Genomic DNA, 17,022 nt, shown 5'->3' with positions numbered 1-17,022 from the left:
GGTCTTATAGAGCTAGACTGAGGTGATATAGAGTTAGACTTGAGGTGAAATAGCGTTAGACTGAGGTTATATAGAGCTAGAATGAGGCTGTATAGAGTTAGATGAGGTGATATAGAGTTAGAATGGGTTTATGAGTAGACGAGGTGATATAGAGTGTAAGAACTGAGGTTATTACTAGAGTTAGACTGAGGTTACTATAGACCATAGATGGGGTGATATAGATTAGACTGAAGCCTCAGTCTAACTCTATACAGCCTCAGTCTAACTATATATCACCTCAGTCTAGCTCTATATAACCTCAGTCTAACTCTATACAGCCTCAGTCTAACTCTGTTTCTCTGAAGCTCTAAGCTTTATAACAACAAACAATCAACAAGCACTCAACACTCAAATAATTGTCATGTTCCAGACACACTCAAATATTGTACATTTCCATATAGTGTCTTCACCCTACTTTGATCGTTGCTAGAGAGCGTAGCAACAACCGTTAACGTGCCAGAAATTACTATTATTTACAGCTTCTCGTATAGAACACAAGATGTAAGAACCGAAGATGTCAAGGTTGTCATGTTTTCTATAACTGTCTGTAATGAGCCACCTTCATGAAAGTATGAATCAGGGGTGCAACTTTCCCCTACACACATTCTGAAATTGCATTTTTGTGCCCCCAGTTTTATCATTGGAATGTGATACAAAATGAGGCAACGGTGTGCTTTAGGACCATGTGGACGCCTCCGAGTGGTCGGGTAGACTGTTTGGAGTGTTTATCTGACTGGATAAAAAAAATATATATATACAGTACCAGCCAAAAGTTTGGACACACCTACTCATTCAAGGTTTTTACTTTATTTTTTACTATTTTCTACATTGTAGAATAATAGTGAAGTTATCACAACTATGAAATAACACATATGGAATCATGTAGTAACCAAAAAAGTGTTAAACAAATCAAATATATTTTAGATTCCTCAAAGTAGCCACCCTTTGCSTTGACAACAGCTTTGCACACTCTAGGCATTCTCTCAACCAGCTTTGTAAGGAATGCTTTTCCAACAGTCTTGAAGGAGTTCCCACATATGCTGAGCACTTGCTGAGTACTTGTTGAATACACATCCCAAACCATCTCAATTGGGTTGAGGTCAGTGATTGTCACTCTCCTTCTTAGMTCAAATAGCCCTTACACAGCCTGGAGGTGTGTTTTATGTCATTGTCCTCTTGAAAAACAAATGATAGTCCCACTAAGCACAAACCAGATGGGATGGCATATCGCTGTGGTAACCATGCTGGTTAAGTGTACCTTGAATTCTAAATAAATCACAGACAGTGTCACCAGCAAACCACCCCCACACCATCACACCTCCTCCTCCATGCTTCACAGTGGGAACCARACATGCGGCGATCATCCGTTCACTTATTTTGAGTCTCACAAAGACACGGCAGTTGGAACTAAAATCTKAAATTTGGACTCATCAGACCAAAGGACAGATTTCCACKGGTCTAATGTCCATTGCTCATGTTTCTTGGCCCACGCAAGTCTCTTCTTCTTATTGGTGTCCTAAGTAGTGGTTTCGCTGCAGCAATTCGACKATGAAGGCCTGATTCACGCAGTCTCCTCTGAACAGTAGATGTTGAGATGTGTCTGTTACTTGAACTCTGTGAAGCATTTACTTGGGCTGCAATCTGAGGTGCAGTTAACTCTATAAGGAACTTATCCTCTGCAGCAGAGGTAACTCTGGGTCTTCCTTTCCTGTGGCGGTCCTCATGAGAGTCAGTTTCATCATAGCGCTTGATGGATTTTTGCACTGCACTTGAAAGAAACTTCAAGTTCTTGAAATTATTCCGATTGACTGACATGTCTTTAAAGTAATGTATGGACGTCGTTTCTCTTGGTTTATTTGACGTTCTTGCCATAATATGACTTGTCTTTTACCAAATAGGCTATCTTCTGTATACCACCTCTACCTTGTCACAACACAAACATTGGCCAAACGCATTAAGAAGGAAAGAAATTCCACAAATTAACTTTAGTCAGAGCAGCACCGTAATGAAACTTATATTTGTTTAAACACTTTTTTGTTACTCGATGATTCTATAGTGTTATTTCATAGTGTTGATGTCTTCACTATTATGTCTGACATGGAGAAAATAGTTTAAAAAAAAAAAAAAGAAACCCCTGAATGAGTAGGTGTGTCCAAACTTTTGACTGGTACGTATATATGTCCCCCCCCACTTCTAAAACCAAAGTTGCACCCTTGGATGAATGCATCTGCCTTTGATATTTTAATGTAGATCGTGTTAACAAGGTGAAAAAACTAAAGAGAGAAGTACTAAAGTATGAAGTCTAATTTAAGAGTTTATACATGGAATGTGCCAGAGTGGAATCCGATCATCATCTTACTGATTTCCCTATTAGTCTAATTTGTTCTGTTCCCATAACTGCACATTACAGCTCAAACTTCACAAAACAAAAAATAATCCAATTGTCATGACTTGTGTGAAAGATCAGGACATTGAACCTTTATTTAACTAGCAAGTCAGTTTAAGAACAATTCTATTTACAAACACGGCTACCCCGCCCAAACCCAGAACGCTGGACCAATGTCGCGGCCCCCTATGGGACTCCCAATCACAGCGATGTGATACAGCCTGGGATGCAACCAGGGACGGGTTAGTGATGCCTCTTGCACTGAAGCAGTGCCTTAGACGGCTGCCCACTGGAGAGCAAATGCGTATCAGCCATTATTTCGAATTGCCTTCGGAGGTATGAATCCGATGAAGGATCACTGATTTCAGTAAGCAGCACCTTAACACCTTAAAACCATAAACCTGGAACATGTATGTATATGAGAATGTGAGAGGAGTGAGCGTTTACCCAGATCTATGCTACAGTAAGTGTTTATTTGTTTCCCAACTTCAATGCCTCTTAGCAAATCGCTCTTCACAGTTGCCACTGTTAAGACAATGATAAACATCACAATCCAACATCAGAAGCCATGCCAGAACTAAATCTCAAACCATCACCACTAAATACACAAACCTAGCCACTAATACTCTCAAGAGCAACTTTCTTTACTCCCCTCCTCCTCTTTCCATCTCACTCTCTTCCACACCCCTCCCTTCCCTCTCCCCCTCTCCCTCTCCTCCTCTCTCCCTCTTTCCTCCTCCTCTCCTCCTGGCACTAACACAGTGTTGCCACATTAAATTGTATAGAGCCTCCACTCGCCGAAGAGGGTCCAGTTCGTCAACTTATTACACACAACAAATCCTGCCTCAGTTTCTGTTGACAAAAGCAGACTAAAATCTTTTGCCCTTTCATGTATTGTCAGCTCTTGATTCCCTATTGTCCTGCAGCTATTGGCCTGGCTCTGGGCACAATGAGGCTGGGAGAATGGCGGCAGATTGGCGGAATGCGCCTCAATAAACCTAATTATGACACGATGACTGCGCTCACCATGGCAGGTTTTCAAAGATCCCAGACTTATTCAATTAGCCCTTTCCAGGAGTCCCTTTCACAAAATAAAGTTATCCCTCTTTGACTGTTTGTCTTTCAGATGGGGAATTTTGTGTGTGTCCGAGTATAAATGGAAATGTGCTGGGCCAACAAGGCTCGTCTGTATGTATCATCAGTGTTATTCAGGGAAATTTTAATTGGCCAAGTAAGGTTAAGAAGATACACTGGAAATATGAGAGAGGAGGAGAGAGGGTCGTTCTTGTACATTATCAATCATTAGCTCCATTTCTAGGGTTAATTAACTCAATGTTAGTCTTTTAGATTCTGGAAGGCAGAGAAACTACTATATTGAACCCCCTGCTAATGGTTATGCAGGAACTGTGCCAAAATAGAAAATATGCACAGGAGGCATTTAGTGAGACTGGATCACTGACTGGACATTTGGAAAAGTATTTTCTAAAGAGTGGCATAATGTGTTCAACTATTGTAATTCTAAGTTGAAAGTATTTTCTCTGACACATGAATTGAGAAAGATAGCCTGCCCTACTGTCTACTTAACCAACTGCACCAGCCTTTTTTCCAAACACATTTGGCACGTGAGGATATACTTGCGCATCATTTTAGGCACTGTGGTGCACGAAGCTGCAATTGAGCGAGCTTGAAATTTCCGAAATACATTTCAGTTGTCTTTTTCCCCAGACAAATAAATCCAAACAAGCCGCCTTTGATGTGGACGCTTACGAGAAACGACAATGAATTCTGAACGACCCTCGCACAACAATGGTCTCAACAAACATCGACTTCATCTATGTTTGACCCATTTAGCTGGGGAAAAAAMTAATTTTCAGATTGTAATTGCGGCTGTAAAAACAGCATTCAAAATGAGACCAGACAGAAAAAAACGAACGAAAATAGTAGACGCCACAGGTCTCAAAAAAACTACAAATCGTTAAAAAAAAAGTCGAGATTTGACGTTACTGGCGTCACTCTACCCATACAAGGCAATCTCTAGAGCGCCACAATAGCTTAGTCCTCAGGACCAAACACCAACCAATTTGAAGTGTGCGCTCATTTCAACTCTCATTACCTACGCATAATAGCATAAACCATGCATTAGTTTGAGTTATCTGATATTAGTGCTAAAATTAACTGTGCCCGTTTCAAGTCAAAGCATTGTCGTGGCAACGGTCATTTACATTTTTAGTTAGCCCTTAGGGTAAAATGTACACTTGACCGATACGAATGGAAATAGGATAGTAAACTGACTGAGGTAAAGCGAGCCCYAATGAGCACGTGGACACAGCACAACCTTTCTAAGGAAACGGATACTATTTTAGGCTTATTAATATTAGTTTATACCCTTCATTTTGGAATTAATAAAACAATGTGACATGTATTGGCAACCAAATAAAGACAAATATCAGATGGGTCAATGATTTAACGGATAATTTAATTTTAGGGACCTTTCTACAACAAACTGACTTCCTTTTGTTAGCGGTTGCACTCCTGAAGATGAACCATAGATATTAAACGAATGTGCGCCGCAGGCATGGAGAGAAAGAGAAGGAAACCGAGGGAGAGGGGCGGGTTCGCTCTCTGGATGAAAGTAAAATGAAATAAAAGGCTCAATTTAATCCGCTTGAAGAGATTTTGAGAGCGCAAGGGGTGAGAGCATGATGGGTGAGTATTGCAGCAGTGCGCATGACGAGTGGCGAGTTCCATTGTGACCGCCGCTCGAGGCCAAGCGCGCCTCTCGGGGGAGAACATTGGTCCCCATTCACCAAAGGAGTCCTTAATACACTCCCTCGATCATTAAATGTGACATAGCACAATATCAAATCATTTAGAAGACATTATTAATGTTTAAAAGGGAAAGAATAGGGCATCAAAGACTTAATAATAGACCATGCACAGGGACATGTTACTAGCCAATTGTACATGTATATCATCAGGCCTATATTGGTAAGAAAATATATTGTGCAACAATTTGTACTTAAAAAATACAAAATAAATATTTATATATTAGGCCTATGAATTAAATTATTAATAACCATAAAGTAGCCTATGCATATATTTAGGAAAATATTTGTAATTTTATGAGATATAATATTTTGTCAAAGCCGTTGATATGAGGCTGCTACACAGAAACTATAATTTCTTATCTTGGGGCATTGGAATTTGTAACATGCCTAAATCATTATTAAGTGACATTAACTAAAAAGGCCAATATAAAAGTGTTGAAAGCGTGAACCAGAAACATCAACAAAAAACTATAACTTTTAAACGTTGTGTAAAATATGTGAGTGTGCACAAAATGTATAATCTGAGTGCACATAATAACCAAAAAGTTTGTTTTTTCGTAAACCATTATGTCCGCAATGCTCTGTATGTCCAAAATTAAAAGTAACACATTATCAAGAAGTTTAATTCACCTCGCCATTAAATAAGCGTATTAAGCTGATTTGAAAGTATGTTGTTTAAATATCAGTTAGGCCTATACACTAGGGTGTGTGTGTGTGTGTGTGTGTGTGCGTGCGTGTGTGCGTGCGCGTGTGCGTGTGCGTGTGTGTGTGTGTGTGTGTGTGTGTGTTGTGTGTGTGTGTGTGTGTGTGTGTGTGAAAGAGGGCTTGAGAGGTTCTGAATGGCAGTCGGCTTCTTTAGACGACCTAAAAAGACTCCAAAAGAAACATTTTGTAGGTGAAAACGGCCATTTCTCCATGGTGAACAGTCTCTAGACCTAGCCCGAGCAGCGGCTATTGGCGGACCTGAATAATTCATCCTTCATTGGGGTCTCATAATGTATTTTCTCTGCCTTTTGTTGCAAAACTCCTTCTCCTTTTCTGACTGAATTATAAACAGGTTGCCTTCTTTTATGGCGACCAAGCTGCTGCGAAGCCGGGCTTTGTCCACGCATAACCGAAGAGTCAGTCTCAATGGACTCTCGCGGCTTTGTCTCCCAAGTTCATCCTCAAATGTCCGATTGTGTGCTCGAGGCCTGGCTTTGTGAGGGATGGAACTYTTATACAAATGTTTGATCAACTCATTTGGGACGTTTTGTCTCCTCCAACTCCCTGTCTTTTTCTATAATTTGTTTTACTGTGCTTGCATTTTACAGTAGAGCGGAAAGAGCAGGTGCGTTGAGATGGAATAGGCCTGCGAATTCGTTCATAATAAATTGTAGGAAACCGTAAAATGGGATGTTATGAGATTTCTTTGTTTAAAATACATCTTGGCAATTAGGGGTTGAAAAAGTTTTTGGTTCTTTTTTATATACTTTTGATGAGGGGTATTTCCTCAAACATTACAACGGGGCTATGTGCATCTCGATTAAAATGCATGTATAGGCCTAATAACAACGTTATTAGTATGATAAAGACATTATAAAAAGTAAACATGTACCTACAATAAGCCTACAAGGTAAAGGCTAGCCTATATATATAAGCAAAGTGTCCTACCATAAACAATTAAATGCAAATATGTAGCAGAAGTAGAATATGCACAGACTGATTCGAGGCCTGAACGTTATAATGTTTGTCTGCAACAAATATCGTCTGGGTTGCCCACTTCGTGCAAGCACCCGTGGTTACACATTCGTTCACTTAATTGTTTTAAATTATCTCTCTCTCTAACACACACACACACACACAAAGTGGCAATCCTCCCTTTACCACAAAAGTTATCACCTGCTGTTTGAATTGTCGTAATGCCTCATGGGACAAGCATTAGCAGGAGTGATATGGTCGATAAGAATTCAAAAGAATCCAGTGCACTTTATGACTGTTGACCAAGGAAGACACTCTCCTTGTGCTTTCACTTCATCGGAAACAACAACAGTTTTATAGTTAAAGTTCAGACTAGGCCTATCTACCTCACAGTCTAAAAATGAATGGCAACCCGTAAGGAGTGGTGACTCCCATCGGGAAAATGTAGGCCTAGRCTATAACACCGAGTCAGAAAACCAAGAAGCTTACACAAAACAAGATGAAAACCTTTTTCTGTCCATCTTTGTTTAGTTTTGAATAAACGAGAAGTTTCCTCACCGTTTCAAAGAACATGAAAGTGCACAGAAGCATTTAGTTCTGTGTATGAAGGGCCTACCCCTTACGCAACAAGTAACTGCCTCACGCAAGTTGCCTATGGAAGAGAGGAAATTATTTATTTATGATTGCACTCACATCGGTCTCCTAAGATGCCCTCGATGCTGTGTTTGGCCCGCCGTTCGTGTTCTTCTAATTCCTTTTTCTCGATTTCATCTTCATCATCATCGTCATCTCCCTTCCCTCCGAATTTACTCCTCATGATGCGACTGATAGAGCTCACTGTGTTAGAAGAAATTACAGAGCACTGATTAATAAATAATAAACTGGAAAAGTCTAAATAAAAGTTAAACAATCTGCACTCACTGGCTTTTATTTGTTCTTCTAATCTACCGTGATAAAGCATCAAATAAATCTAACTTGATATCAACATATGCACCATTAAAAAAATCGATAGACTTTGCAATATTTTTTTATGATTTTATCTTAATTTAAAATGAATTTGGCAATTACATTATAACAGTTATTATTTCCCCCAGCCATAATTTTCAGCAGGTGTTAACGTTTTTGTTTTCAGAGAGTAAACGGTTTATTATTGTGGTAAAATGTGGTTATTGAGAAAGAAAATACATTAGTCCCATTATCATAAATAAGACGGTGATGATGATGACCATGATGATGATGAACAATCTATGGCTGCAGGTGAAGATTGCGCCCATTGAAATGGGCAGCAATTATGACAGAATGCAAATGTTTCCTTTTACCTGATGGAACGGTGTTCCGGTCACATATCCCATCCATCAGTAATTTATCCCGAATCTCCCAGCTAAACATACCCGGGTTGTCCCGCTTGTACTCCTCTATTCTCTTCTCAACATCAGGTGTCGTCCCCTGCTAAGGAAACGACAAATCATATCATCGTTAATTAATTAAGGCATAATAAACAGCTCATATCTACTTACACTGTCTACTTACACTCAGCAACACAATATAGGCCTCTTACATGCTTTCCCAACCTTTGCCCTGTTAAATTTTAATCCAACATGTCATACCTCGAGAAAACAGTTTTAAGAGAATAATAAAATGCATGACAATACAAAACCCAACAATTTCACCAGCGATAGAACTGCTCGTGCTCCCTCACCTTGGGTTTGCTTCCCCCGATGGCCCCGGGTCGGATGGAGCCGGTCTCCTGGTACCGGCAGAGGATTTTGGAAACGCAACCGTGAGAGACGCGGAGTTGACGGGAGATTACGCATGGCCTGATGCCATGGTGGGCCATTTCGACGATCTTATGGCGGATATGGTTGGGCAAAGGTCTGCCATTTATGAAAACTCCCCCGAGCTGGTTCATTCTGCCTTGGCCTAACGGGGTAGAGACTGAGTAAAAGAAAACACAAAATGGTCACCAGAATGCTTCATGATTATAAACTATAGGCCTACAACACAACAACTAACATTATTTCCATCATAGGCTACTAATAACACCACAAGGCTACTACTACATTTTTAAAAATACATAATAGCCTAATAAAAAATTTAAGTCGTTTAAAATGAAAGGTTTGGTAACAATGAAAGTCCTTAAAAGTTGCTTTAAGTAATGATGCTGTATCTTATTATTTAAAATAGCGAGGTGTAWAGCCTACTTATATGACCCTGTAAATCTTCTGTAAATAAACAAATGATTTGTTTTCAGAGATTAAGAGATTATTAAATTAATACTTTAATTAATAGTCCACTGCAAACAAATAGATACATATAAAAAGGTGTCAATAATGACTACAAAAAAAGCAGATGATAAAGATGACGTTAACCGTTCAAACCACTTTGCATCCGATAACCGAAATGAAAATAACTTTGAAAAATGAAACATGAAAAGAACATTACATTTTAATTGTGTTACTTCTCAATTTTGCGTGTCAATCCCAAAGTTTTATAAAAAATGTTTTTACAATTGGATATGACCACGTTTATGTTTAGGGGGGAGGGGTTATGGGGTAGGCTACAGAATATCCTATATTAATAATCACTCCTTAATTATTACGCATCGAAGCCCAAATCTTCCCACAAGCAGTGCTCAAAAAGTTGTTTCGACTTTTGATTTTACCTTCCAGTGGGAAGCCACTGTGTGGGTAGTTCTGAGCCAGCATGGGGCGCATCATCCTTGGTATTGCCCCTGCCAACGCAGTCATACCTCCACAACCCTACGCCTTCAACTAACCTCCCGCCAGAGAGGAGAACAGGGAGCTGCCGACGATGGAGCTTGACCACTGGGAGAAATTATGAGTAAAAATGCCCTGTATTCCAATTCGTGGAAGGTTAGCCTTGATAGGGTAGCCACTGGACTAGACAGGAACCAGCGTCCAGGGAGATAAAAAAAAAAAAACACTCCCGCCTCCCGAAGAAAAGAGCCCAAGTTACCAAACCAGGAAAAACTTGAGGTAGACTTCTGAAGAGTGCGCCTATGCGTTGATCTTTCAACAGTCGAGAGGCACTTGGATACGTGAGGGAATCTGCGATGTCATCAATAGTCATGCAAGTGATGTTGTTGTCGCTGTTGTTGTTGACACACGTTCAGAGTGAGGGAAGATGGTCAAAACCCAGAGGAACAGTTATTAGTTGTGCTGCACTTCTTTGCCATCAGTGATCCAGGCTCTGTGATTGGTTTAGAGGAGGGAGACCGGCTCTTGGGCGTGCGTAATGATTGGCTGACGGTGCAGGAAACTTTCTTCCTCAGAGTTGTTGTCAGAGGCGTTGCTTGGGACAGGACTGAGGAAGCTTCTTTAATCATCTTCTTGACAGATGTGACATCACCTCAGGTCATAAGTTCGATTACATATACAGATGCGTGTAGTTTTTAATGTTTTTAATGCCGTTTGATTAGTCACTCAACATACAACAGTGTTTAATTGAAGGTATTTTTTCGTAGAGCCTATGCATCCATTTGTTCTCACTCTATGGCCTGAAGATAACACAAATGCTGCAAAAGTTAGTGCACCTCGAGGAATTTATTGTCGCTTTTAGATTGCGCACTYCCAATAGGAGAGCCGTCTGACCGGGACTCGCGCCCCAGCAGGGTACGACGCCAGGAAAGCGGTAAAGAACGTCTGCTCTGCTGACAGACGTAACTATTGTGTTGTTTGGCATTTATTTATAGTTGCCTTGCAAGTTTTAAAGACACGTAGTATCCCTATAGGCAATCTCACAAGGAAGGGGCATTGCAGTCCCTCTCTTTCTCTCTCTCTCTTTCTTCCTCAATTCAATTCAAAGGGCTTTATTGGCATAGAAAACATATGTTTACATTGCCAAAGCAAGTGAAATATAACAAACAAAAGTGAAATAAACAGTAAAAAKTTAACAGTAAACATTTCAATCACAAGAGTTTCAAAGAAATAGAGACATTTAAAATGTCATATTATGTCTATGTACAGCGTTATAATGATGTACAAATAGTTAAAGTACAAAAGGGAAAATAAATAAACATAAATATGGGGTGTATTTACAATGGTGTATACAGAGAGTTCTTCACTGGTTGACCTTTTCTTGTGGTAACAGGTCACAACTCTTGCTGCTGTGATGTCACACTGTGTTATTTCACCCAATAGATATGGGAGTTTATTAAAATTGGATTTGTTTTCAAATTCTTTGTGGGTCTGTGTAATCTGAGGGAAATATGTGTCTCTAATATGGTCATACATTTGGCAGGAGGTTAGGAAGTGCCGCTCAGTTTTCACCTCATTTTGTGGGCAGTGTGCACATAGCCTGTTTTCTTGTGAATGTTTGGCTGCAGTGCAGGTCATCGTAGAAGAAGTGAAAGCAGCCATGCTCTTTAGAGCTTCCTTATCAATCAAAAGAGCAGAGGTTCATTCCCCACCTTTGAATTCAGACAAAACCCCACTTCTCTCCACTGTCCATCTAAAGGAGTTCATTTTTACTTGGTTAGCTGCATGTTTGCTTTTAGAMGTAATTTATTTAGTACCAATAGTATATAGAGTAATGATCCAATCACTTTTGAATGGTAAAGGTATTTGGATGATTTTGTAGTAAACTGTAATTTTTTTGTCATACATTAATCCCATGGCCTTGTTTTATTTTTGGCTGATATTTTCAAATTCAATATAAAACATACACATACCATTTTAAACCCTACATACACTACACGACCATAAGTATTTGGACACCTGCTCGTCGAACATCTCATTCCAAAATCATGGGCATTAATATAGAGTTGGTCCCCCCTTTGCTGCTATAACAGCTTCCACTCTTCTGGGAAGGCTTTCCACTAGATGTTGGAACATTGCTCCTTTTAGCCACAAGAGCATTAGTGAGGTTGGGTACTGATGTTGGSCGATTAGGCCTAGCTCACAGTCGGCGTTCCAATTCATCCCAAAGGTGTTTGATGGGGRTGAGGTCAGGGTTCTGTGCAGGCCAGTCAAGTTCTTTCACACCAATCTCATGCTGAAACAGGAAAGGGCCTTCCCCAAACTGATGCCACAAAGTTGGAAACACAGAATTGTCTAGATTGTCATTGTATGCTGTAGCGTTAAGATTTCCCTTCACTGGAACTAAGCAGCCTAGCCCAAACCATGAAAAACAGCCCCAGACCATTATTACTCCACCAACAAACTTTACAGTTGACACTATGCATTCAGGCAGGTAGCGTTGTCCTGGCATCCACCAAACCCAGATTCATCCGTCGGATGTCAGATGGTGAAGCGTGAATCATCACTCTGGTGAAGTAGAACGCATTTCAACTGCTCCAGAGTCCAATGGCGGCGAGCTCWACACCACTCCAGCCGACGCTTGGCATTGCACATGGTGAACTTAGGCTTGTGTGAGGCTGCTCGGCCATGGAAACCTATTTCATGAAGCTTCCAACGAAAAGTTTTTGTGCTGACGTTGCTTCCAGAGGCAATTTTGAACTTGGTAGTGAGTGTTGCAGCTAAGGACAGGCAATTTTTACGCGTTAAGCGCTTCAGCACTCGCCGGTCCCATTCTGTGAGCTTGTGTGGCCTACCACTTTTGGGCTGAGCCGTTGTTGCTCCTAGACGTTTCCACTTCACAATAACAGCACTTACAGTTGCCRGGGGAGGTTCTAGCAGGGTAGAAATTTGACGAACTGACTTGTCGGAAAGGTGGCATCCTATGACTGTGCCACGTTGAAAGTCACTGAGCTCTTCAGCAAGACCATTCTACTGCCAATGTTTGACTGTGGAGATTGCATGGCTGTGTGCTACATTTTATACACCTGTCAGCTATGGGTGTGGCTGAAATAGCTGAATCCACTTATTTGAAGTGGTGTCCACATACTTTTGTATATATACCGAACAAAAATAGAAATGCAACATGGAACAATTTAAAAGATTTTACTGAGTTAAAGTTCATATCAGGAAATCAGTCAATTGAAATACATTCATTTGGCCCTAATCTATGGATTTTACATGACTTGGCAGGGGCGCAGTCATGAGTTGGCCTGGGGAGCCAGGCCCAGCCACTCAGAAGGAGTTTTTCCCCACAAAAGGGCTTTATTACAGGTGAAGAAGCTGGACGTGGAGGTCTTGGACTGGCGTGGTTACACGTGGTCTGCGGTTGTGAGGCCGGTTGGATGTACTGCCAAATTCTCTAAAACAATGTTTGAGGAAGCTTATGGTAGAGAAAATTAAATTAAATTCTCTGGTAACAGCTCTGGTGAACATTCCTGCAGTCAGCATGGCAACTGCACACTCCCTCAAAACTTCTGTGTCATTGTGTTGTGACAAAACTGCACATTTTAAAGTGGCCTTTATTGTCCCAGCGTAATGTCCCAGTGTAATGACCATGCTGGTTAATCAGCTTCTTGATATGCCACACCTGTCAGGTGGATGGATTATCTTGGCAACGGAGGAATGCTCACTAACAGGGATATTAACAAATTTGTGCACAAAATTTGAAAGAAATAAGCTTTTTGTGCATATGGAAAATTTCAGGGCTTTTTTWAATTTCAGCTCATGAAACATGGGACTAACACTCTACATGTTGTGTTTATATTTTTGTTCAGTGTATATACTGTAAATACTCTCTTCATCGATTTGGTTAATAATGTATGCCTATAATTGATTGTTTTGTAAGCATTTGATTTTCTTTGTGTGTCGTCCCAAATACCACGCATTTCACTCCATTTTACATGTTATTCTCTCCATAAAGTGGTGCTTGCGCGTGGGGCGCATATGTCATGCACAGAAGCACAGAGGTCGTTATCCATCCAGGTGCCGAGGTGCACTATAACCGTAATAGCTCGCCCATCGTGGCAACAGCTGAACCTTTGACGCGGGACCTGATGGCATATGCACATGTACAGGCTAAATTGACTTTTATTAGGGCCTCCGTGATAGCCTACATTACATAATACCAATAACACATTGACAGGCCTATGCTTGCTGCTAGCGCCAGTAGCCTTGCTAATAGCAACTACCAACTACAGAATAGGTTTGACCAAATTGATGTTGAAGACATGCTACTCCCTCTCCATGCTACTCCCTCTTTTGAGGATTGTTTAGTTTTTTCTGATGACAAAATGTTATTCTGAAATGTATGCCATTGTAATGGTATTTGAACGAATTCACACTCCACATGACGCACCTGAAGACAACAGCAACTAGTTGGAAGGATCAGACGCACCTGATGTTACAAGTTTTTTGTCTTTACCTCCACCGTGAGGTCACCTAGGAGAAAAGAGAGCACAGCAGAGAGATCGAACGTAAGCACTATCAGACTTCTCTTATTTACGCAGAAAATATGTATCCCACTGGCTTTAGATTTAGTCAATTAACATTAGCCTATTTTGTACCTTTGAAAAGACAACTTAAATGTTGTATTTCTGTTAGAACGCGCGTGGACAATAGTTGCGCGCGGTAGAGAAAATGCGTAGGGAAAACGAGGGTCCTTTCACGTGCTAAGGAGCAGATTATTGTCATTCATTGACCCATTAGGAGGAAGCCAATTCAATAAAATTAATATTAGTTTTGTCAATTCCCTTGACATTTAAATAGCCTATTTGAACACGGGAAATTGTGAAATACTGTTGGAAAAAATATTTATAGTCATTGATGTACTGCTTTTATATTTCCCTAAAAAGCCTATTTATTTAATCGACCATTTTTACAGTTCAATTCGATGGGATGAAAATGTATATTGCCACATCCCAATATGACGTTTCTGGTGAGATCATACTTGTAAAGAATATAATTATCACATTGATGATGATGTCGTTTATGGACGGCTTTGACGGGCTGCATTAAGATGATTTGTGGCAAGTTATTTTATTATGACAATTTTCCTAAATCTAAATATTTTAGTTTAAGAACATCAAACGTCATATTACCAAAACACCAGACACTCACCTTTTAGTGAAATGACAATATGTTTTACTTTACACCTAATAGTGTCATCCCTCTTGGACATTCTGGAAAAACATTCATCTTAAATTTACTAACGTGACGATTTCAGGGGTCTTTGTACTTATTGAAACTGGATATTGTACCCTAAAAAAACGAATGGAACGAAGGAAAACAGAGAGCGATGATGCATACCTCCGCCTTCTTGAAAGCAACACAGAATCTCCGTGTCTAATCCATTACCGGGGATGAAATTCAAAGTCAGAAATTTCGCTTGATGAGAAGTAAATTAGTTGTAGATTAGTTACAGAGTTAGAGTCAAATCTATAAACACTTATTTGTCCAATATTTTTTTAAATGAATGCTATAGATCAATAATCGAATTAAGTAATGTATGTAGGCTAACTAGAAGACTAACCTCCGAGATGGTTATAAAACAAAGTTCTATAAAAATATGCCTAACTATGTCTCTAAATGTTTTAGTGTTTATCATTATATAAATATTTAAATTAAATATAAAGTAACACCATATTATGAGTTATCACATAATTGGTTTGCAATGATGCTAAATGTTGGAATTTGGGGATGTTGTTGTAATTATGTTCAACCAAAGGCTATATTGATAGCTATTTATGGTTCTGTGTTCAACTATTGAACGCACAWGGATCATGTTAGAAGGATTAAATGAGTGAAAACATGTTTGCCCTGACAAGTGGAGATATGGGAAAGCAAATGAAGTTTAATCAAACAGAAAAATGTGAGCCATGAATGAATAGTTGGTTGGTAAGAGAGGGAGGGGGGCTTTAGCAATGACGCAGCTTCTGAGATGTTATCACCGCATCCTGTAACACAGGGCTGTCAAACTTCTGGATCAGGGCCGCATATACTACCAGAATTTCATCCTTGCATAAAGGCCTAGACAATTCAATTGCCCTGAGAAAATGATGGGAAATATAAGAATGATGGAAGGAAAACAAGGGAAGGGGAGAATGAATGGATAAAGCTCAGCTAACTCCCTCTCTTCCCCTGATCCTCCAGGTCTCTCTCTCCTTAACCAGGAGGTGGTGGTAGAGGTGCCCTCCAGGTGAACCTATCCCTTCCTCCCCTTCCCCAGCCAGAGCTCACCATGGCTCCTCGGTCTACGAGACCTGCCCTAAGGTGAGTCTCCCAGCAGTGCACCCAAACCCACCCACTCTCTCTCTTTCTCTCCTTGGGGGGACATGGGGTCATAGAATGGTGCAGGTATGTTGCATGGCCGGTGCTGGGCTTAGCCTCAGAAACAAAGCAACCCAATACCTGACTTGCTAATGTGGAAAGGCCTCTCTCATCTGTCTACCTGCCATCCAACCCAAGCCACAGTTTACTCTGCATTAGGGAAGTATACTGGAAGCAGAATAGAAGGTTACTCAAACCACGGTTGTTACAAGCCATGTGGATTGCCTGTTGGTGGAAGATATGACATAATGTGTAATGACCGTGAACCTGCAGCTGTATTCTTCTCATCCTGGGCAGAGAGGGGGTTGACCCTGATAACCCTAATCATTACCTTTTTCCAACCGCAAAGGAAGTTTCTGTTTCAACAGGAACACAGATATGGCAAGTCGGCTGATGTAAAAAGGGCTCTATAAATACATTTGATTGATTGATTGATTGAAGTCCTTATGCATTGTTCACATACAGATGGCCTTAGAGTATACACCTYGGCCCGGAGAGGGGTGAAGAGAGGATTTTTTTAGTGTTAATTTACTCTGCAGACAATTAAACTCAAGAAAACAGTAGTGTCAAYAACAGTAGTGTCAAAATGACCYTATGCATTTTGTTACAGCAAATGATCTACACTCTTAAAAAAAYGTGCTATCTATAACCTACAAGATTTATTCGGCTGTCCCCATAGGAGAATCCTTTGAAGAACCCTTTTGGGTTCCATGTAGAACCATTTCCAAAGAGGGTTCTACATGAAACCAATGACTGGAACCCAATATGGTTCWAAATGGAAGCAAAAAGGGTTCTCCTATGAGCCCATCCGAAAAACCCTTTTGGAACCCTTTTTTCTAGTCTAGAAGTCTATGTTGTATCTATCACCAGAGGGTGTCTGTTAGTCTAGACAGACGGGTTGCCTCCGACAATGTAACCAATGTTCCAGCGTGCTGTTGCCCTAGGT

General features: G+C 40.4%; 1 protein-coding gene across 4 annotated transcripts in view; it reads right to left on the bottom strand.

Moving 5' to 3' along the window:
* Positions 1–10,295, bottom strand: part of pax3a (paired box 3a) — a 42,326-nt gene extending 32,031 nt beyond the window's left edge. The window contains exons 1-4 of one of the 4 annotated variants that reach the window (XR_002875381.2): positions 9,596–10,133; positions 8,633–8,868; positions 8,253–8,382; positions 7,627–7,770 (exon numbers count right to left, since the gene is read on the bottom strand). Coding sequence is in view for 3 of the 4 variants with exons in the window: in XM_070434232.1 (XP_070290333.1) it covers positions 7,627–7,770; positions 8,253–8,382; positions 8,633–8,868; positions 9,596–9,680 (595 nt within the window). In the remaining variant the exon portion in view is untranslated. Of the gene's footprint in view, positions 1–7,626; positions 7,771–8,252; positions 8,383–8,632; positions 8,869–9,595 lie in introns of all 4 variants that reach the window. The other 3 variants (XM_023966986.2, XM_070434232.1, XM_023966985.2) reach the window with 3 other exon arrangements.
* Positions 10,296–17,022: the final 6,727 nt, after the last annotated feature.

Source organism: Salvelinus sp. IW2-2015, linkage group LG22 (assembly GCF_002910315.2).
Source record: "Salvelinus sp. IW2-2015 linkage group LG22, ASM291031v2, whole genome shotgun sequence".
Lineage (NCBI taxonomy): Eukaryota > Metazoa > Chordata > Actinopteri > Salmoniformes > Salmonidae > Salvelinus > Salvelinus sp. IW2-2015.
This window is presented reverse-complemented; position numbering and strand designations above follow the sequence as displayed.